The 22,871-nt window shown below is 43.7% G+C and overlaps 1 protein-coding gene across 1 annotated transcript in view; it reads left to right on the top strand.

Moving 5' to 3' along the window:
- gldc (glycine dehydrogenase (decarboxylating)) overlaps positions 1–22,871 on the top strand; it is a 180,250-nt gene that overhangs the window by 55,917 nt on the left and 101,462 nt on the right. The window contains exons 4-8 of the mRNA XM_078570563.1: positions 4,545–4,709; positions 9,504–9,581; positions 10,427–10,574; positions 13,345–13,541; positions 20,080–20,176. Coding sequence (XP_078426689.1) covers positions 4,545–4,709; positions 9,504–9,581; positions 10,427–10,574; positions 13,345–13,541; positions 20,080–20,176 — 685 coding nt within the window. The remainder of the gene's footprint in view (positions 1–4,544; positions 4,710–9,503; positions 9,582–10,426; positions 10,575–13,344; positions 13,542–20,079; positions 20,177–22,871) is intronic.

Genomic DNA, 22,871 nt, shown 5'->3' on the forward strand with positions numbered 1-22,871 from the left:
TCACTTCACAGCCACCAGTTCAGATACTGACAATTTAGGATAATTTAGAGGGTTTAGAAGTTAACACAAAGGCAGGATATGCATGTGCTAAAACACTGGGCATTTGTGGCCTATAGCTAAGACAGTGGGCGAGGATGGTGCAGTTGCCAACTCACCGGAAGGTAAAGTTGGGCACGAGTTCTGTTGCACAGGACTCATGAGCACTTCAATGGCACAGCCTACAGAAGAATATTGATGGGTATGTGCAATGAAATGCTTGGTGCATTGTGAAGTCTGCTAGAAAGCCTGTGGTCAATGTGAAGGTGCATAAGGAATCCAACACCAACTTGGTACAGGGCTTCAATCTAGAGATCCCCTCCCTGCTCAGGCTATCCATGAAGAATTTATTCAAGTGCATTACTAGTACCTGCAAACCCAATTTTCCATTCTATTTGCCCAGCTCTTTGGATCCTATACCTTCTAGTATAGAGATGGTATCCAACACGATCCGCACACTTGTGGACTCAGTCATGGTGCAGCTTCTGATGGCCAAGGTCTCAGCTTCCACTCCAGCACAAGCAGCTTCCACCAGAACTCTAGTGTAGTACTGGAAGCGAAGAGTCAACTCTCACACCTTGCCTTTCCCATTACTGACCATTTTGCCACCATGCACAAATAAACCATTGTGGAATAAACATTCCAAATCAAAAATCAAATCATACTGTGTACAAAGTCAACAAATTACCCTTGTGCATTCCCTAAGTGCCTGTCTACCATGTGCCTTTGCCTGTCGTGGTGCTCCTACACAGTACAATACTGACTGGTAAGGCTACTGACTTTCAGTAGAGGAGGCAGTAGATGGCCTTGGAGGAAAACCTCGAACAATTCTAGGCCGAGAAGGCCCGGCTGCAATCTGCACCATTTAAGCATGGGTGGCAGCAAGCTGGGATGGCTGGCTGACAAGCAGCTACAAGGGCTCTGGTGGAGTGGCAGGGGTGGGAGGAAGAAAGCTGTCTTACTGAGAGGACAGCAGATGCGTGCTCCATGGTGCCACTCCTCTGAATGCGAAAGTATGCCTCAGCGTTCCTAGCAAAGTGTCAGAGGACAGATTGCTAAACTGCTGTGACACTATGCTAACCCCTTTGCACAATGTAAGCCCCAACCATGATGGCAGCAGTATGAGCTTGCATGGCAACAGGCTGACATTGCATGACTTCAGTCTTTGCTTCCAGTACTATACTAGAGTTCTGGTGGAAGCTGAGACATTGGCTATCAGAAACTGCGCCATGACTGAATCCACAAGTGTGCAGATTGCGTTGGAAGGTATAGGCTTCAAAGAGCTGGGCAAATGGAATGGAGAATTGGGATTGCAGGTACTAGTATCTCACTTGAATAAATTATTCACGGTTTGCCTGGGCAAGAAGGAGAACTCTAGATTGCCTCCTTCTTCTCATGTTCCTGCTCCTCAAATGCTTTCCATACAGCTGGTGACAAAGGCTGCTCTCTAACGGGGTAAGGTTGAGCAGACCACGACAACTCTTAACAACTGCTGTGCTGAGCACTGCAAGGCTCCTCCAGAGCGGTCAGTGATTTCCTTTACCCAACAGCGGATGGTAAATTTTGAGATGTCTCAAATTTCTCAAGCTTCAGCCTGGAAAGAGCTAGACAATTATAAGTTCATGACTTGGGTCACCTGCAAAGCCACTAGCAATGTGGTCCTTGCCCTGCTGTGAAGTTGGAGATGTGGCTGGCAGTGAGGACAACCTTACTAAACACATTGATCCTTATTGAGGTTCAGGCGAAAGCACTCCTTGAACATCTTGGGAAGATATGACCTCCTGCTGAGAGCTCCACTTCCTCTCCTCTTCTTTTCTCGTCCAATAGCTTGCCCTGTCTGTGTCACCTCTCTTTATTCTCCCAAGTCATGTATTCCTAAAGGAAATGGTTACAAGTGCACCCATGCCTGGGTGCGCTCTGAATTTCCACCAACAGTGTCTCCGCAGGATACTCAAAAGTCATGTGGGAAGACAGGCGAACGAACCCCAACATCCTCTCCAATTTCTCCAGCATTGCAACCATGATCATGTGAAATTAGCTCCACTGGTTTGGGCACTGCATCCACATGCCAAATCATCGACTTCTGAAGCAGATCCTCTTTTCGCAACATAAGCCTGGCACCCGATCTCAAGGAGGACAGAGAAGATGTTTTAAGGGCATTCCAAAGGCCTCATTAAAATGGGCACAAATTGACATCGGTGAGTGGGAGGAACTTGTTGCACATTGTGCCATGTGGCGGCACCCCATCCAACAAGCGAAAATGCAGTAAGAAACTGACCACATGAACTCTACTGTAGAGAAAGGACAAATGCAGGAAAGGAGAGAGAAGAACCCTGGCTCTAGAACTGCATCCCACCTCAACCCTCCTTTCTCAGAGCAACTCTTGTCCTCTTCGCCCAAAGGTCTGTGGCTCCAGGATTGGCTTGCTGGGTCACCTGAGGTCACACAAATCACAGAACCTGGTGGACATCATCCTTGTTTCGAGGGAATGACGATGTTTGGGAGCGACCGGTTTGTGTGGAAGCCTTAGACTCAGCAAAATCTCCTTGAGCATCTGCCACACCACGACCCATTTGACCTTAGCAACTTTAAACAACTCTAGAAAGCATCAAATACTTGTAGAGTCAAAGCATCAGCCAAAAGAAATCAATGAATAACTAACCTGTAAGTGGTGGTTGATCCCTTTAAATAGTGCTGTGGGGGTTCCTTCCTGCTGCTAAATGCATGTTCAGCTGTGCAAAGATAGGACAGGGCGTTAGCTGGAGCATTGAGCTCCAAAATGGCACTGCTGGCACCAAATCAGCAATGCCCACTGACACCATGAGCTGTCTGCTCTGCTTTCTTCCGGCAGCCGTTCACTGTGCATTCATTAATGCCCTCACCAACATGCTTGTGCATGCCATAATACCATTTTGGACATCTAGACCAAATAACGGACACTGCTGACCTTAATTCCTTGCTGGCTATTTCAGTTGTGTATAAGCAAGCTATATTTAAAATATGTTGTTTTGGGAACGTGACTTCATGAGCAAATTTGAGGACTTAGGCTTTAAGTTGTAAAGAGCATTGCATTACTGAAAATTGGAGAAAAGCAAGATTAAAAACGTGACAACATCCACTTTCAAGTTATGCTCAGAGACATATAATGGAGATTATTAGGTTAAACTAATTACAAGTGAATGCTAAATTAGCAAGATTTCAGTGAAGCTAGAAAACAAAATAAAGATATGCAGAATGGACACCCGTTCAAACCAGTTAATGTTGGTTCGAGGTCTTGTGGTGCAGTGGTTGCATCCCTGCCTCTTGGCCAGAAGCTCTGAGTTCAAGTCCCACTTCAGGACTTGATGGCAATGGAAGCTGTGTGCATAATGTGGCCAAACAGGTTGATAATCAGCCTGTAAATTCACCTCATGGCATAATATGTGGTTATGAGGGGGGGAGTTTCCTGATCAGCCATACTTGCAGAAGGCAATGGCAAACGACTGCAGTACTTTGCGAAGCATAATCATGGACCAACCTAATGGAAGTCCATGGTTGCCAATGCCCTTTTAGAGCATCGAACCTGAAGGAGGAGGAGTGCTGGCGAAGAAGCAGCTGGCTGAATAATTACTGAATGGAATTAAAGACAAGTTGGGGAAATGGTTTATTCTTGGAATGGAACTAGAGAAGAGTCATATAAAATAAAAACAGAAAATGCTGGAAAAACTCAGCAGGTCTGGCAGCATCTGTGGAGAAAGAAACAGTTAATGTTTTGTCGTCCATATGACTTTTCTTCAGAGCTAAGGAGAAGTAGAAATGTGATGGATTTTATACTGCTTAAGAGGTGGAGCAGGTGGAGCAAGATTGAAGGTCAGTGATAGGTGAGAGCTAAGGAGAGATTGACAAAGATGTCTTGGAAAGTGAGTTTTGGTAAACACCTTGTCAAACATGAGAAGGGAAATGGAAAGCAATGGAGGTGAACAGGGTGAAAAAGGCAAATGGAAATCCTGCTGGAGAGAAGAGCAGTACTTCAAGGTGGGCATCCCTGGAAGAGCAGTGGCAGTGGAGAAGTTATATTGGACTCAAAATTTAACTCTGTTTCTCTCTCCATAGATGTTGCCAGACAGGCTGAATTTTTCCCGCATTTTCTGTTTTTATTTCAGATATGCAGTAATTTGCTTTTATTAAATTGGCTTGTTCTTCAATCAATTTTACAGCTTTCGAAACAGTGACATTTTCTCAAACTGCTTTTTGCCATATTCTTTCCTCAGTCGGGTGAGATAATATTTATAAAGTAAATGAATGTCAGTAAATTTGTCCTGTTATAGCATTGGGCTAACCACTGTTATGCTTTGGTTCTACTGTAACCTCGGTGAACCACAAAAACCATGTTCAGGTCCCAGACTGCCTGAGAGTCAGGTTACTAGAAATTTGTAAGTTATAAAATAATGTGCATTTATAGTAAAAACTATGGAGAAGTGATTTAAATCTTAAAACCAAAACAAGCATTTTCTGCATCTCTGTTTCAGGGTTACTCAGTACACCCCCTATCAGCCTGAAGTCTCCCAAGGCAGATTGGAAAGTTTACTCAACTATCAGACGATGGTGTGTGACCTCACTGGGATGGATGTGGCCAACGCCTCTTTGTTGGATGAGGGGACAGCTGCTGCAGAGGCAATGCAGTTATGCCACAGGTGAGATTGTTTATTTTGTCTAATTTTTCCAATTTAAAGCTATTAACAGTGCTATTTGGCATCTCATTTTAGATTAGTTGATCTCCTGCAACAATTGACGTGGGCCCACAGGGAAAGGGCTGCCAGTGAACCGTTAAATCAGTGAAAAGAGTAATTTTAGCTTGGTTTGTAGAAAGCTGTGGTACCCTGTAACAATGGCAATCTGATCCCTCTGAATTATTTTAATTACAATAAATTTTGATTTGTGGCAAGCAGCTAGGTCTTGGGTCAAGGCAGAGTTATGGAGGGAGTGGGAGGTTAAGATTGGGAAGGAAGGGCTTGGCAGGTTGGACTGAGTGAGGGGAGATAAAAGATATGACCCAAAGGTAAAGCCCAGTAATAAGGTTGGGAGAGGAAAAGGCTGCTTCACACTGAATTGGCTGAAACTGGGGATCAGGCAAGAGGTATGTGAGGAGTGCACTTAAGAAAGAGGCTAGAAAGTCATCAAGGAATGGGAGTGCGCAGACTGGTCCATGACAACACTAATACTGCTCACTATCACGTTGTGCCTCAAACTAGTCAGATCACTCTGAGGGTGATAAAGTTAGCCTCTGTTGGCCTGAGCTTAAAGTAGTAAATTACCTTCTTCAGAAGTCAAAAACCTCTAAGTCTCCAGTTTCCTGCGTGTTCCCAGTTGTTGCTTGCACTGTGTTTGTTTGTAGTCAAAGGATCCAGTTCATTAAGGGTTAACCTGGGACTGAGTACAGTGCTGCCCACCGGTGCTATGAGAAGGCGCCTGACCTAGAGCTTAGGTCAAGCAGCATAGAACTAGGTAGCAATATGTAAGAGCATGCCATGGAGTGCTCTCCATACCTGTACTCTGTACTCTAAACATGTACATAGTTCAGTAATGTTAATAAAGACATCTTGGTAACTTCTAGAAGACTGCTTAATGGTGCCTAAGCAATACACACCACAGGTATGTACACACCACAACCAAACAAAACATAGGCCTGAATTTTTCACTTGTTGGGCACGCGCAATTGGCAGGCCTGGGAGCGGATGGGAAACGGGCCTCCAACCGCGATTTCACGCTGGCTGGCCAATTAACAGCCAGTCAGCGTAAAATGTGAGCTGAGAAAGGCTCAGCGCTGTCGGTGGGGAGGGGTGGGGGCGGGAAGAAGGTGGGCACTGATATCACCACGGGTGCTGGGGAGCACTTCCAGAGAGCTCCCTGAAGGCAGACAGCTGCCTCAGGGAGCTGCAGATCGCCACAGAATAAACGAAACAGCAAAAATTCTGCAAAATATGTCCATGCAGCACAATCAAGCTCCTGAAAGCGTACGCCTTAAAAAAAATCAGTCCCCAGATATCTCTTTTTATTTTGTTTCCCCACGGAGATTTCATCCTCCCCTGGATTGAAGTTTGAGCAAAAATGTAAAGGCCGATTGGCCCATCCTCCAACCGTAACAGTGGACGGGCCATGAAAAGCCGCTTTCAATTGCCTCTTTAATGGGCTTAATTGCCCGCTTAATTGTCAGCGGGCGCACTTCCGACTGCCGCGCGCCCGCCAAGTGATCGGACGGGTTGGGCACACACCCGCCTACAGGATGTAAAATTCTGGCCATGGTGGCAGCAGGAGATCAAAATCCACATCCTCTCTAAAAAAGACTGAAGAAATCAAGAAAAGGGCATCAACGAATTTCCGCTCGAAAGAAACCTCACTCAAAAAGCAAGAAGCTGAGAAAACTCACTGGAAAAGCTCCAGAGGCAGAAGATCCTGGCAGCAGAAAAAAAGGCAGAAGTTAAGCTCAAGCTAAAGTCTCCGCTGGATCCCTGTGGAAGCAGCTTCAACAAAGCAAAGCTAGCAGCTAGCAGCCTGCAGGATGAGATACAACCTTTATGCTTTTCCAGGAAAGCCAGTCTTGTGAACTATTTTTTTTTTTAAAAAGTCAGTTGTCACTAGCTCGACCTCCAATTTGGCACCCCCTCCTTGTGGACCCCAAGTCTGGAGTGCAACAAAAGTTTTAAAAAAAAGCATCGAACACACAGAAACCCCCGTTTTAAATGAAAGTCCAAGTGTCGCACAAAATCTTTGGCTTCCCAGACAGTGAGATTTCTGCGTCACCCAACCTGCGGCCATTTTGCAGCTTCTTCCTCCTCCTGGCCTGTTGTCGCCATTTTAAAAGTCGCACCAAAATTCGGAAGTCCGCGCGCGAAAATCATCTTCTCGGCAATACCGGCAGCACCATTTTGAAATCCTTTGATTTCTTAAGGGGATATTCGCACTTTAAAATTTTGCAACCAAGGATCACAATTCTTCATTGCCACCCCCAATGTGCCTTACCTATAGACTGGACCAATGTTACAATTGGAATTATTGGAGAAAATGGTTCCTCAGATATAGCACAGCTGCAGGATTAAATAAAATGTAGGAGACAGGACAAGTTAGCAAATTACTTTATTCAATTGGGCCAATTTCAGATGATATCATTGCCAGGCAAACCATAGGTAAATCATCTGCTAAGTTTGAAGATATTTTAAAATCTTTTGACCTCTTTTTCAACCTGTGATCCAACAAGATCGTGGAACATGCCAAATTTAACAGGCAGATCCAGCAGCCTGACCTGGGGAGCCTGTCGATTCCTTTATCAACGATCTCTACCGCATGGAGGAAGGATGTGAATATGGAGATCTGAAATCAGAACTCATCCAAGACAGAATCATGGCGGGTGTTGCAGACGATTTGCTCTCTGACCTTCTCCAAGCCAAGGAGGACCTCACGCTCGACAAGGCTGTCCGGCTAGTCAGGAGGTCCGAGCTGCGAGACTAACGTTGGATCATTCTTAGGGGCGAGAGCACCTTATGGGGTAGAAGCCACACCTCAGTCCACCACACCCGGCCACAGAAGCGCAGAGGTCGTCCGAGCCAGGGTAGCCCCCTTATCTCCCTGCCAAATGACCATGCCAGCACTGTGGGCCGAAGCACACCCACAGGAAGGACCAATGTCCGGCCAGCGCTGCCAAATGCTTCCACTGTCAGAAACAGGGACACTTCAGCAGGCTACGCCCTCCGCACTGAGCGGACAGTCTCAGAGCCATCCGCAAAGTTGAGGCCACCGACCCAGAAGACACATCCCTTCTTCCTGGGCGACATCAGACGATGGAAGTTTGTCCTTCTGGAACCCAGACATCTTAGTCAATGGCTATCTAACCAATTTCGAATTAATGTCCAGCGCCAGTGTGACCCTGTTATTGGATGAAGAAGCATGGCTCCAAGGCCATTAGGTCCGAACCACGGACACCCCACTCTACCACTCTACAGTGCAGGGGGACTCCAACTCCCGGTCATTGGTATGATTCAAGAGCCATTAAGGTACGGCGACAAACAGGTCACAGAAGTTATGTACATTGTATGAAATCGGCCCTTTTCACTCCTAGTAGAGAACCCTGCGTAGCTCTCGACCTGCTTCAACCGGCAGGAGATGTAAAGACAAACACAGTTCCCACGCAACCTGAAACTCGTCCTCCCGAAAGCCCAATTACAAAGCAGCAACCCAATGCTGACTTTGTTTATAATCTCTTTTCCCTGTTTGCGGAGCACACCTGCTCTTCTCCTTTTCAGATCCCCAACTGAACCAAGGACCAGGCCAACCCACAGCACAGGAGGTTATCACAGTATCCCCAGTGGAGGTGACACCAGAGTCAGAATGACTTCCAGAAGAGCCTCTGCCTCCACCAGCGACCATGGTGCAGTCGGTTGAGATGACAACCTACACAGCAACTACCAACCAGCAACCAGCGTGATAAAACCACAGAGCCCACTGGAACCAAGCAGCTGCTGATGCAAACACTGTCCCACAAAGGTGGTCTGCCTCTACACCCTTCTTCCATCCACAGGACAGCTGCCCCTCAACCCCAGAAGATTTTCAGAAGCTGGCAAAGGCAACAGCAGAAGAAGAAGAAGAGATGCAACCGACAGCTGGATGGGACACCACTCCCGTCCACCCAGAAAGAAACGACCACCACTCACGGTGCCAAAACACCGCCGCAGCACCCTGACCGACCAGGGGTGGTACAACATTCACCAATGGAAGAAGAGCATGAAGCCATGTCTGCACCCGGCTCCAACCAACACCAAGATTAACGGCCCCTAGACACTGCCACTCTCCCAATCGTACGGCAAATGGGATGTGAAAGGGGTACAAGACCTCCAGACTGCCTCACACCCTGATTTCTAGACTTGAAAGGGGGAGATGGGTAGCATGAACTCCGTTAACGCATGCTGTTAATGTAATGTTAATCATGAAATGGCTTAGGGTTAGAGTAGTTATAGTTGCAACACCAAATTTAGGTACACAAGCCTTATGACAACACAATTCTTAAATCAAACTATAAGTAACTATTGTCAGCCAATATCCAGGGGATAATGATTTGGGGGGGGGAGGTGTAGTAGAAGGATCCAGTACATTAAGGGTTAACCTGGTACTGAGTATAATAGTACCCACCAGTGATGTAAGAAGGCACCTGACCTAACGTTTAGGTCAGCAGTGCAAAGCTAGGTAGCAACATGTAAGGACATGCCATGGAGTCCTCTCCAACCCTGTACCCTCCACTGTAAATCTGTACATAGCTCAGTAATGTTAATAAAGGCTTCTTGGTAACTTCTACAGACTGCTTAATGGTGTCTAAGCAGTACACACCATGGGTAGTGACAATCCAACAAAACAGTGTTGACTTACAATCAACGCCAAATATTTAAAAATTAAAAATTGCCGCCTATTAATATACATAAATATTATCTTTTTCTGCTTAGACACAACAAGAGAAGAAAGTTCTTTGTGGACGCTCGTTGTCATCCTCAAACAATAGCTGTTGTGCAGACAAGAGCCAAGTATGTAAATATTTTAATTCTGTGTATTTTATACAAGTTACCTTCTTCCTTTCCCTCCCAAAAAATCCTTACCTGATTATTAAGTGAAACATTTAGTAAATGTAGATTGATGTTGATTTAAAACTCAATAAATTTGTGTGAAATCAGTTTTTTTTTATACAAACATCACATTCAAAGATCAGTACTGTATTTGCAGCGCTGTGATGAAAGGGTAGGGGTGTAGGACTAGCTGAGTTGCTGTTGCAGAGAGCCAGCACAGACACAATGGGTCAAAAGGCTGTGCTGTAACCATTCTATGATCCTATAAAACCAGCTAATCCAGAATGCTGTGGCGTGTGCCCTCCCACATAAAATTCTGCAGGCTCACTTTCCAACTCATTGCCAAGCTCCACTGTCTTCAAATGTCTTTATGGCCTGCCTTCACCTTCTCTGTGGAACCTTCTGTCGCCCCATCCATGTCTTCTGACCAGTTTATTTCTTGTTCCTAGTTCCTTCCCTCCTTCAGAAAATTTGCTATTCAGTTGCTGTCCTGGCCTCTGGATTTCTTACCTGCTTTGCATTGCTCTGTTCCCCCTCCTCTCCACCCTTAAAAGCCCCCTGGAAATGTAGCCCTTTGGTAGCATTTGAACCGCAAACTTCCTGCTTCTTTGTTGGCGTCCACCTATTTGCCTTGTTAAACCCTGTAGAACATACTTCTGTGTGAGAAATGTGTGATAAATGTAAGTTGTTGTGGATGGTACAAAAGATTGGATTATTAAATTGGTCAACATGCATGAGAGCAGCAAGCCATCTTTTATAATGATTTTTATTTGATTTTCTTTTTTACAATGAATCTATTTTTCCAGTTATATAGGAGTTACAACAGAGTTGAAATTGCCCCACGAGATGGATTTCAGCAGGAAAGATATCAGTGGTGTACTGTTCCAGTATCCAGACAGTGATGGAAGGGTTGAAGACTATGCTGAACTTGTTGACCTAGCACATCAAAACGGAGTGAGTGAAAGAAGTTGGGAGTTATTTTGGTGAAAGGGTGAAAATGGGCACTGAGTGGGTGCTGTGCTAAGATACGCCCATTTGAAAGCCTGGTTTTCGCAATAGCTTTGGGGCTAATCATTGAATACTGTGATTTAAATGTGCTGGGGAGGTGCTAGGGTAGGTTTGGCATTCAAGCGCTGATTAGAAGCAATTTTCGTGGAGCTTTTATATAGCCTGCACTCACCCACTTCCACTGAAGGTGTGGAGTGTGCTGGCTGATGCACACCAGAATGCTTCAAGATGGCTTAGGGAGAGAGGGGGAGGGTGTACAGTTTCATGGGTGCAGCACTAGAGGTAGTAGTGGAGGAAGTCCAGAGGAAGAGAGATGTCCTGTACCCGAGAGAGAAGGATGTCAGCTCCTCCGCCCATTCTCCTCGTCCTCTCCCCTGCAGCAGCTGATGCTGCCCTGCCTGGTCTTATCGCCTTTCTTCCTTTCCTCATCTAGATCGAGGGATCCCTTAGCAAGATGCCCATGACCATCTCCTAATGACTCCTATAAAGTATAATAGCACAGTATCCATTCTTTTTATGTGCAGTTTGCAGGAAATTTTCAGGATAAATGTTGACAGAGTGTTGGTGAAGTCTTGATAATGTGTCCCAGAAAGTTTCCCCATCTGTCTTAAAAGTCCTCTTCAAGCCTCCAGTAGCAAGCGAACAGTGAAAGCTGAGCATCCTCAGCAATCTGTTCAGCTGGTCTCTGTTAAGAAAGGTTCTTAATCGAAGTGCTGGACACCAAAATGCTGTGCAGCCTCATTAATGAGGACCAGCAGGGAATTTAGTTGTTAAGCCCTTAACAATCATCCGGTACCAATAAAGTCCTTAACAACCCTCCACTCCACGTACCTTGCGTGTGTTCCAACTCCTTTACCAAGATGGTGTCTTGCGCTAAATGCTGACTAAACTGGCACCGCAGCCCACAGCCTCATGTTGGCCACCTCCAAGGCTCTTTAGCATCTAAAGGATCCTGGATGAAATCTCCCTGTCAGATTGATGCTAACAAGCATGTAGAATGGTTCTCACCACTGCAGCAAACCCTTTGTGCTGAAAGTGTTATAAACTGTTATAGGGTGTCCTAATTTTGTATTCACTGTAATAAATTAGCCCACATAAGTAATATAGAGTCAGGTTTTGGCTTTGCATTGCGGAGTCATGAGTTTAATACTAAGATCTTTCTGAAAGAAAAGAACAACTTGTCAACACAGCCAAACATTCCCACATTGTAAATAATTTATTAAATGTATACGTGGGATGGGGAAGGTGCAACGTGAAACAATTCAACATGTTGTTTCCCACATGGAGATAATGTGATGGGAACAATCCAAAATTGAATTCAATGTACAATGTACAGCTCTAAAAATTCATGAAATATTCGCAAGGTAGAGATGCCTGGGATAACAGTTTTAGGTGTAGTTTTTTAAGTCCAAAAATAATGTCTGAAAATGCAGAAGGAGCTTGAAAAAAGCAAATGCCTGAGGCAAGATTTGGATTTTTTTTAAAAAACAAAAACAAAACCTATCTAGTTCACTAATGTCCTTTAGGGAAATCTGCCATCCTACCTGGTCTGACCTACGTGTGACCCCAGACCCACAGCAATGTGGTTGACTCTTAATGGCCCTCTCAAATAGCCTAGCAAGCTACTCAACTCAAGGGCAATTAGGGATGGGCAACAAATGCTGGCCTTGCAAGCGACGCCCACATTCCATGAAATAATTTTTTTAAAAGTCAAGATTGTACTATTCATAGTAAATTATAACTATTCAAACCCCAAGGCTGCTCATAAGACTTGAGATAATCCATAATCTAGCCAAGGATCATTATTCCAAACCTGAGTGGAAAATATTAAGTGGATCAGGTGATTGTGTAAACGTTGTGAACTATTAAGCTTCAGATGTGAACTATTAAGCTTCAGAATATAAAGTGGTGATCTGCATTCCTTTGCAGTTCCTAATAATTTTTTAAAATTCTTTCACGGGATGTGGGAATCACAGGCTAGAACAGCATTTGTTGCCCATCCCTAATTGCCCTTGAGAAGGTGGTGGTGAGTTGCTTTTCTTGAACTGCTACAGTCCATGTGGTGTAGGTGCACCCAAGGTGCTGTTAGGGAGGGAGTTCAGGATTTTGACCCAGCGACAGTGAAGGAACGGCGATATATTTCCAAGTCAATAGCGGTAGATCTCATGAGGTTCATTTCTCCACACCAGTACTACTGGTAGCTAATACCTAGTTTAAGCAGGGAGTGTAAGGAGGGACCAAGACAGTGTAATGGCAGCTGTGCCGCCTTTCCAGGTGACAAGGTTGGGCTGAGGAACTGTCATGGTGGCTCTAACTGTAGAATGTGGTGGGGGTTTATTGTACATTGCTACTGATCATTTTTTATTTTAATGAGCTGATCAATTCGAAAGCAGGTAAAAGAGGACCAGAAACGTAACCAAACAGAAAGAAGAAAATGACACATTCAAAAATCTTGTTATCGAGATATTCTGTACCGGGTCATTCTATGCCAAGGCTGAAATGGCTTGATGGTACCAAAGCGACTAAGTATGTCATTTGCTAACACAAAAACCTCCCCTCCAGGTTTACATAAATACTTGACAAAAAGTGCTAATGAGAAAACTTCGCAATATTAAAGTAAATCAGAATCAATACTCCTCCCCACTCCTATAAAAAAAAAATTATATTTAAAAGGCTATGTTTTTATATCTGTACCGTCTTTTTCTTTACTTTTCAGGCCTTGACATGTTGTGCAACTGACCTCTTGGCTTTGTGTGTACTGAGACCTCCTGGAGAATTTGCTGTAGACATTGTACTTGGCAGCTCACAGAGGTTTGGTGTGCCGCTTTCCTACGGAGGGCCACATGCTGCTTTTTTTGCCGTCAAGGAAAACCTTGTAAGACTGATGCCAGGAAGAATGGTAGGGGTTACCAGGTATGAAAATACATGTCAGTGATGGGGACAGTACCAAATTTGTGGCTGAAACTAACTTTACTATGTTCCTGTTAAATCTTATAAAGAGGAAAATTCAGGAGGCAAGTGGACTATCTAGAGATCTCTATGGAATGTGGGCTTTTAGGGTCATGGTGGGGACATAATGGCATTTGTTTGTGATGCCTTCACAGTTGACCAACCTGCTGACACTCTCTGCTTAGGACTGTGCATGTGGAATAGCCACGTGAGTGACGTACTTAAAGGGCTGCCAACATCCCGAATCACTTCCTTCAAAAGAAGAATGAGAAAAGGCGGTTCAGCCAGGCAGGTTTGCAGCAAGTATTATTTGTGCTACGTTAAGATAAATACGAAGTGCTAGGAGATTGCCTGCCTTCTTCTGAAAGTGGTAAGCTTATCTGTTGATCATAAACAATATTTCCATTGCCTATCCTCACTAAATTGCTGATAATACCTACCAAAGGAAACTGAAGGAATTTTTATTTCATATTGAAGGGAACATCATAGTGCTTGTTTCTTTCTCCCAGATTTAGCTCACTCTTCAAGAGCTTCTACACCTCCTCTGTTATGTTCCTGGATTGACATTAATGTGTGCATGTTAATATTCACAGAAAAGTCAGGGGAGTGTTGTTTAATTTTAAACTTGACAGGTCTTTAAAAAATTCTTTCACTGGACATGGGCGTTGCCGGCTAGGGCAGCATTTATCGCCCATTGCTAATTGCCCTTGAGAAGGTGGTGGTGAGCTGCCTTCTTGAACCATTGCTGTCCATGTGGTGTAGGTACACCCACAGTGCTGTTAGGAAGGGAGTTCCAGGATTTTGACCCAGCGACAGTGAAGGAACAGCAATATATTTCCAACTCAGGATTGGTGTGTGACTTGGAGGGGATTTGCAAATGGTGTTGTTCCCATGAGTCAGCTGCTCTTGTCCTTCTAGTTGGTGGAGGCCGCAGCTTTGGAAGGTGCTGTTGAAGGAGGCTTGGTGAGTTACTGCAGTGCATCTTTTAGATGGCACACACTGCTGCCACTGTGTGCCAGTGATGAAAAGAATGGATGTTTAAGGTGTTGGCTATTTTGTACTGGATGTTGTCGGGACTCTAGAGTAAAGGGGTTTCAAGAGTTTCCTCAAAGTTGAAAATTCTGACACTGTAAAAGGAAGTTGAATCCTTGGTCTGCCTTCCAGAGACCATTATAAAGGAGCTTTGATGGTGACATTAGCTATCTGGGTGCAAAATACAAAGTCACATTGCCCTAGGTCACATTTCATACGTGCCAGTGTGGTCCTAAACTGCACGCTGAGAAGATTTCAGGTTCAGTTACTGGGTTTGAGTTAACTGATCTCAACAGCAGAATTGCTAGGTGATGCTAAGCATGCCTGAGCAAGGGAGAGACAAAATGAGTCTGGGTTACACATTCTGATGGCTATCAAGTGACTTCTGGTGGGAAATACAAATGTGTCTGAATTTTGAGCAAGATTAGGAACAGATTTGTCTTTCAAGATTGAAAAGCCATCCTGCACCCACTCTTGAGGCTTTTGCATGAAAAATGGCTTGAATATTGCTGAAAAGAGAGACATGTTGCTGAAGTTTTTCATCTTGCACTCATCAGGACAAACACAAGAATGCCAAATTTCAAATGATCACAACAATTTATACTACAGAAGAAAATGGTGCTGATCAGTTGACAAGTTGACTCTGATTGGCCAAGGTGTTGCCATGGAGAAAGCAATGGGGAACTATAGACTCTCCAAGTTCCTGGGTAATTCAAAAAAGGCACAAGGCTTGAACATGTCCTTTTGGTTACAGAGAACTGGTCCTTATGTATGAATCTATGTCACTTCCAGCAAGCGTAAATGAGCCATGTTACAAGTTTGACCGATTATCTTAAATTGATTGTTAGTGTAGCTATTAGCACACTCAAGATTGTTCAGCAAGTTTGTAACCAGGCTTATTTATGCTTGTAACATGCCTCTCTTTTCAACAATATTCAAGTTCTGTATTACCAAGCAAATGTGTTGGCTTCTCGGGCGAGATACAAGAGAATTTAATTTCCTAGAATCCATACCCCACCATGTGTCAATGTTTTCAGCAAAGGAGGGGACAAAACTGGAGAAATAAAATTAGATGAAATCCCTGCATCTCACCCTCTTTTCTCTCAGTGAGCTTGGCAACCTTTTTCTTTGTATTTTCCCAAGTGTAGCAGAGAAATAAGGACATAAGAGATAGGAGCAGCAGTAGGCCATACGGCCCCTTGATCCTGCTCGACCATTCAATAAGATCATGGCTGATCTGATGTGGCCTTAAACTCTACTTTCCTGCCTGTCCCCCATAACCCCTGACTCCCTTGTCAATTAAAAATTTGTCTAACAGAGACTTGAACATATTCAATGACTCAGCTTCCACTGTTTGCTGGGAGAGAGAATTCCAAACATTGACAACCCTCTGAGAGAAGAAATTCCTCCTTTTCCCTATCTTAAATGGGAGATCCCTTATTTTGAAACTCTGCACCCTCGTTCAAGTTTCCCCCATGAGGGGAAACACAATATTCTTTTTACAGATCAAGCAGGCTAGAAAGCAGTGACATAGCTGGACCTTGGTAATGGAGAGAGGAAGAAATGGATGAAGGGAGTGAGGAAGTGGATGAAAAAGAATGGCGTGTGAAGAGGGGTGGTGGCAGGGGGCTAGTTTGCCTTCAGTAAAGAAGGAGCAATTTTGTCTATGTCCTCAGTGGGCATGGAGTGTAAGGCCAGTTTTGTCCTTGGTAGGAATGGGGAGGGATGAGTTTCCCCGCAGTGAGAGGGATTTGGCCGAAATTCTGCTGTGAGAAGCATGAGGGGTTAGTATCTGAATTACTGCTCGGTAGTGCTGAAGGTGGTGGCTACAAATTTTAGTATAATAGATCCCAGACAACAACCCAAAAAATATTTGCTACAAACTTGCCTGGTTGAATCTTTTGTCCATCAATAGCTGAAACCTCTTTATCATGTGTAAACAAACATTGTGAAATTGACAGCATAGATCAGAGAGCCAGAGCTGAATATCAAGCAATGTTTTCCCTGGGGCTCAGGTGTTTTCAATCAAACCTCATTATGTGTTCTTGGCTGAGAGCCCCAAAATCCATTAGGCTGTTGAAACCACTGAGCCCCAGGGAAAACATTGCTTGTGTTATGATGTGGCAGATGGTATTTGCCAGGGTAACCAAATCCACAAGGGAAATCTGGCCATGCTATTACAACGATTTTGCAAATTACATTTATTACGAGAAAGCTTGTGCACTGAAGTCAGAAGTAATGAGTCCACTGCCACCTTTAGGGATTTTAAAGATTAAAATAAAACATTTATTAACAAAAGAACAAACTTAAACACACACACAAGGGTTTTATGTCTTGCAGGCAGGTGTGTGCCCAACCCAATCAAGCGTAAAATCACGTACGATGATGTCGGGCGAGTGTCCCAACATCATCGTGCACTTGCGCAATCTTTCGGTCGTGCCAACAATGAAGAGGCCTATTAAGGCCCTTAAGCAGGTAATTAATCTGTATTTTTCACTGCCTGTCCAACCGTTCAGTTGGCAGGCAGGCAAATCGGCCAGGCGACCTTTGGATTCTTCATGAAACCTCATCCATGGGCGGGATGAGGTTTCTAGAAGTAATTTAAAAAGAAATAAAAATATGTAAGTATCATTTTAAACATGTCCCTCTTCAGGTGACTGAATCACATGTGGGGACATGTTTCTGTCGTTGTTAAAATGTTTTTTTGTGTCCACAATTCTTTAGCTCCCTGAGGCAGCTCTGTGCCCTCAGGGAGCTTTCAGCATACGCTCCCCAAGCGCATGCACAGACCTCTGCACTTGCACTCCTCCCACCCTCAACCCGGCAACACTGAGCTCCTCAGCACACTTTTCATGCTGGCTGACCATTAATTGGCCAGCCAGTGTGAAATCGTGGTCGAGGCCCAATCGCGAGCGGTGGACCATTTGGCGGCCACTCCCTGGCCCATCTGCCACCTGACGACCGGAAAATCCTGGCCAAGATTACAGCTACAGGGTTATAACAGTTCCCAAAATTTCTACTTGACCAAACTTTCAACTACACACCCCCTTTAAGGCAACGGTCCAAATAGGTTCCAAATTTATAAATTCATCCAGCAATTTTACCACAAGCACCCATTGGACAATGGAACTCCAATCGCTTTCAATACAACTTTGGTTTCTGGAACAGCAAACTTCTGCAGTGTGGCTAGAGGCTTTCCCCAAGTTTGTTTCACACAGTCACCTTTCCAGATCTCATACAGCCGCACCTCACACAGCTTTCCATCCTTCTTTAAATATATTTCTCCCTTTTTTACCTGTAAATCCCATGGTTTCAACCTGTCTTTAGAAGTTACTTTTCCCAGAATATAAAAATCTTCCTTGTTATCATTATGGCCAGCACTTATGGGAAAAATCAACATAATAACTTTGCCTTATTTATCTTACCAGTTGTAAACTTTTTCCATGTCCCTTTGAAAATCAAACACCACTTATCTAAAAATACATATTTCATTCACACTGTATCTGCTGACCTCATCTCCAATTCAAATGTTTGTTTTACACTTAGCTTCTTTTGATAATTTAAACCTTATAGTCTAATCATCTCTAGTTTAGTTAAGTTAGCCCCACATACAAAACCATATACACACACACACGCGCACACACACACATAAGCCTGTTTTAAAGTATCCTACAGTAATATTCAGAAAAACATGATAGTTCCTTGACACTTGGTTGACAGCTCTGGCTGTCTGATGTATGCTGTCAATTTCACAATGTTTATTTACGCAAAATAAAGAGTGTTCAAGTGCTTGCAATTTCTGGTATTGATACTTTAAAGGGTCTGTATGATTGAATTTTCCAGACTCCCTTACCTGCATCGAGGATGAAAATCCACTAGTACATCACCAGTTGGTTGTTATATTACATTAAAGGCACTACATCATTATAAATTGTTGTTGTAGGTGTCCAGAGTGTGGCTTTGTTGCTGTGTGATATTTACATACAGGAAATATTGGCTGTGTTAACACGTCTCATCTTTATAACTTGAATATTGAAAAGACAAGCTTTCTATTTGTGCTTTTCCTCAAGATAATGTATATGACTTTTAATTGCAAAGTTAAGAGAAATTGTATGTGATCTCTAAAGTTCACTTTACAAAATTGTAGTGATTGTCTGAAATCTAATAATATATGATATTAGTTACAAACTGTCATTGGCTCTTTCAGAATTGGGAAATTAACCTTTCAAATCTATTTTTCACTGCCTGAAATACCGCCAAAAGGTATATTTTTAGCAGGCCATGAAAAATTGTACATTAACTTGGCACAATTTTGAATGGGACTAGTTCAAAACCTGGAATTGCGTACTGCAAATAAATTTGTCTTTCACCCTGTAAGATGCCACATGGGGCATTGGGCTGTAAAAGTTATATTTAATGACCTCATATGAGAAAACCTTTACTTTCATTTTGGAAAAAAATACCTTTAAATCGTCTATTTTAAATAAACCATTGATGTCGCTCAGTGTAATTTCACCTCTCAAGCCTATTCCAGTTATTTAGGTAATTTATCCGTTTACTATTACTCCTCCATCACAAGGTTGTGTTTGCTGTCTCTTTATTATTTACACAATGGGCCATAATATGCCAGAAAAATAATAGCGAGTTTAATATACACAAGTTATTAGTGAGTAAATTTCCTAGCAACTTGTGTGGAGGGAGCAATACCCATGAGCTGTGAGTCGCCATAAATTGCAGAACAACTTGGGCCACTCCGCAGTTCCCCACATGGAAATGGCAGCTTGCCCTAACCTCCCCCCCACCGCCATGTATCAAAATATTGCTGCATTAATTACTAATTAAACTCACTGCAGAAAGTTAGGGCAGGTATTTAACAGCATTAGGAACTGTATGATGTAATTTATATTCCTGGAATGCCATGTAAACTCTCCGGCCCAGAAAGGGAACAATTAAAACTGTCCAACCTCAATCCCGCAGGTAGTAAGTTGTTCTTATAGATTTTTAAAGTTTAAAATTAATATGTAAAATTTGTTTTCTTGTTTCTTTGCCTATTTTTTCACCATTAATCCAATCTTTCTTTCCCTCTATTTATTTCTTTTCCTGTACCTGATTTGATTCTACTTCGCCCTAATTTCCTCTTTCCTCTGTTTCTTTTTGAATCCTTTAATCTCATTGGTTAAGGAGCTAGATTTTTGGTCCCATCGTTCACCAAGGTCCCAGATGCCCCGTTGCTGCTGTCATCTCGCAGTTCCAGCAGTTCACGATGCAGAAAATCTTCGAGCTGAAGGGTGAGAAAGAAAATCGAACAAATGGGAGCACACTGCAGCAAGTTCTGGACCAATACATTACTTAATTACCCCATCTAGTTTGATATATTCTGAAAGTTTTTTCTTGAGTACTACAATGAAGATGTGGTATCTAAACCATTTCTGCTCTAGTTTATTCTCTGGTTTTGCTTTGTATTATTCAGGGATGCTGCAGGAAAGGAGGTATATCGTCTAGCACTACAGACAAGAGAGCAACACATCAGGAGGGATAAAGCTACCAGCAACATTTGCACAGCCCAGGTAAAACCAACAGCATCAATACTTTCAGCACTAGCTGGTTGACAGGTTTGAAATAAGATTTTCTGACAACTTGTGTTCACAAACTCTCTGAATAGGTGGCACGCGGCACTTATTCCGAGGATCCTTTGTGTCCATCATGCAGCGCAAGCAATGTAAAGAAACTAATGCCAGTTATACTGTTGTTAAAAAAATATCCTGAATTTACCATTCTTCTCGCTGCACCCGCGAAAAAATTATAAAAGGCTTGGCTGCTGTGGTGAAGATATAACATGTTTAGCAGTGTTTAGACTGCATAGCTTTAGCTATTTTAAAGTGGCTCAGAGATTGGTCTGATAATGCAAGGGAACATTTAGTTGAATTCTTTCTCTGCATGACAAATAGAAATAAGTATATTTATAGTCTGTGGGACATGCAATTCTGCTAAGTGGGGCCAATGACCAATTTAGTGCAGGAAGCGCTTGGTTTTAAATCTAGCCCCAATTCACAGAATCACAGAATTGTTATGGCGCAGAAGGAGGCCATTCGGCCCATCATGTCTGCACTGGCAATTACAATGCAGCCACATCAATGAACAGGATAAAGCTTCTCCTGGGTGTGCAGAACATAGCTTTTAAAACTATTTCAGTCAGTACAAAATCTGTTCTAAAAATATTCTGCCATCTTCAAAATAGACAATGGGAATAATGAAGTAGAGGTGCAAGGCATTGCTTATAGTGAAATTATAGTGTTGCAAAAAGGAGTGAGAAAGTGGGAGACAAAATGAACTCCTCCTCCACTGAAAGAATTTGAAAATAAGTTTGGAAGACTTCTCTCTGGAGACTTCAGTAAGGAAACAGTTCCTGTGCAGTAGTCAGTGTGATTTAATGCCTTGCCCCTGGGAGGCATTGGAGGCTCTATAATGCGACTGGAAGGCTTGGGGTGGAAAGACTGTCGCCTTCCTGACTTCCCAATCAAGTCAGGGATGGGAAGGGTTGAGGACTCTTAAGACTGTTATGGCGGGCATACCTGCAGCCTGGCCAGGGGTGGGGTGGGGGGTTCCTCCTGCTCGGGCACATTGTGCCCAACAGAGGGACCTGTCAGCAGCAAGGAAGACTTGCTTATCCCCTCACGCCCCCTCACCCCCCCTAGCCTTTACTAACCCCTCTCACCTACCTCACACCTCACCAGGCCTGCCAGACTGGCCCTGGTGAGTCCATCCCATTTACCTGTGTTCTGGCCTCCAGCAATGACCCTCCTCCTCAGGCCTACTGCTGTACTGGCAGTGGCCATCGTTCCCAGTGCGTGCTGCCGGTACTGGAGAGCTGTCAGCCTCTAATTGGCCAGTAGTTTTCAGAAGCTGGAAACTCCCCCTTTAGGACCCGGGAACCTCAACTGCAGCCTGCAGATTGCCTGATAGGCATTTAATCCTGCCAGGGTTTCTGGAAATGGCCGCTGAGGAGTTGCCTCCTCCTGTTGACGGGTCCACCACCATGACCATTTAATTCCACCAGTGTTTTTTTACTGACTCCAGCTCATAAGTAAAATAGATTCCTACTTGTAATATGAGGAGTAAAGTCAAAGGTAATGTTCTTTACCTGCAAGCATACAAATTAGGAACAGGAGTAGGCCACTCGGCCCCTCGAGCCCACTCCGTCATTGAATATGTTCATGGCTGATCTGATTGTAACCTCAACATCACATTCCCACCTACCCCGATAACCTTTTGCCCCCTTGCTTATCAAAAATCTATCTAGCTCTGCTTAAAAATATTCAAAGATTCTGCTTCCACCGCCTTTTGAGGAAGAGAGCTCCAAAGACTCATGACCCTCTGAGAGAAAAAAATTCTCCTCATCTCTATCTCAAATGGACGACCCCTAGTTCTAGATCCTCCCACAAGAGGAAACATCCTTTCCACATCCACCTTGTCAAGACCCCTCAGGAGTTTACATGTTTCAATCAAGTCGCTTCTTACCCATCTAAACTCCAGTGGATACAAGCCTAGCCTGTTCAACATTTCTTCATAAAGCACCCCTCCCATTCCAGATATTAGTCTAGTAAACCTTCTCTGAACTGCTTCCAATGCATTTACAACATTCCTTAAATAAGGAGACCAATATCGTACACTGTTGTGATCCCAGCTGATACTACTGGACAAGCCAAATCTCAGGGTAGAACCTGGTTTGATAGATCCTAACTTTTATTTTTTTGTTTAGATACACAGAAAGTGGCTACTGAACAGAGTCACAGGAGTCAGTTGATGAACCTTTAACAAAAGAATAAAACATTTAATAAGAAAAGATGAACTATTTTATAATACTCCTCCACGCACAACTATACCTTTACAAATATATACAGATTCGTAAGGATAACACAAGTTACAAAAGCTATTTTATATTCCTAATGCTCACAGTAGGTACACAGTCCATGTAAACCATTAGCCAACCTGTGGTCAGACACTCCACTCTCTGAAACCAAGTGACAGATGCCATCCCAAATAGATGCCTCGTCAACTCCTCCCAGATGCTTGTCACACCGTGAGCCAACTGGTCTCACTGAACTCCGTCTTTTAAACGAGAGTTTCCAATCTCCACTCTCAAAGAACTACCTTTGGAATCTCCTCCAAAACCGATGCTTTCTTCAGAAGCCTTCTGCAAGGGTCCATCTCCAGTGTTTCCATTCTCCTTCCAATGTCCCTCTCCCGGGATCGCCACGTGCA

This window comes from Cetorhinus maximus, chromosome 2, assembly GCF_964194155.1.
Source record: "Cetorhinus maximus chromosome 2, sCetMax3.hap1.1, whole genome shotgun sequence".
Classification (NCBI taxonomy): Eukaryota; Metazoa; Chordata; class Chondrichthyes; order Lamniformes; family Cetorhinidae; genus Cetorhinus; species Cetorhinus maximus.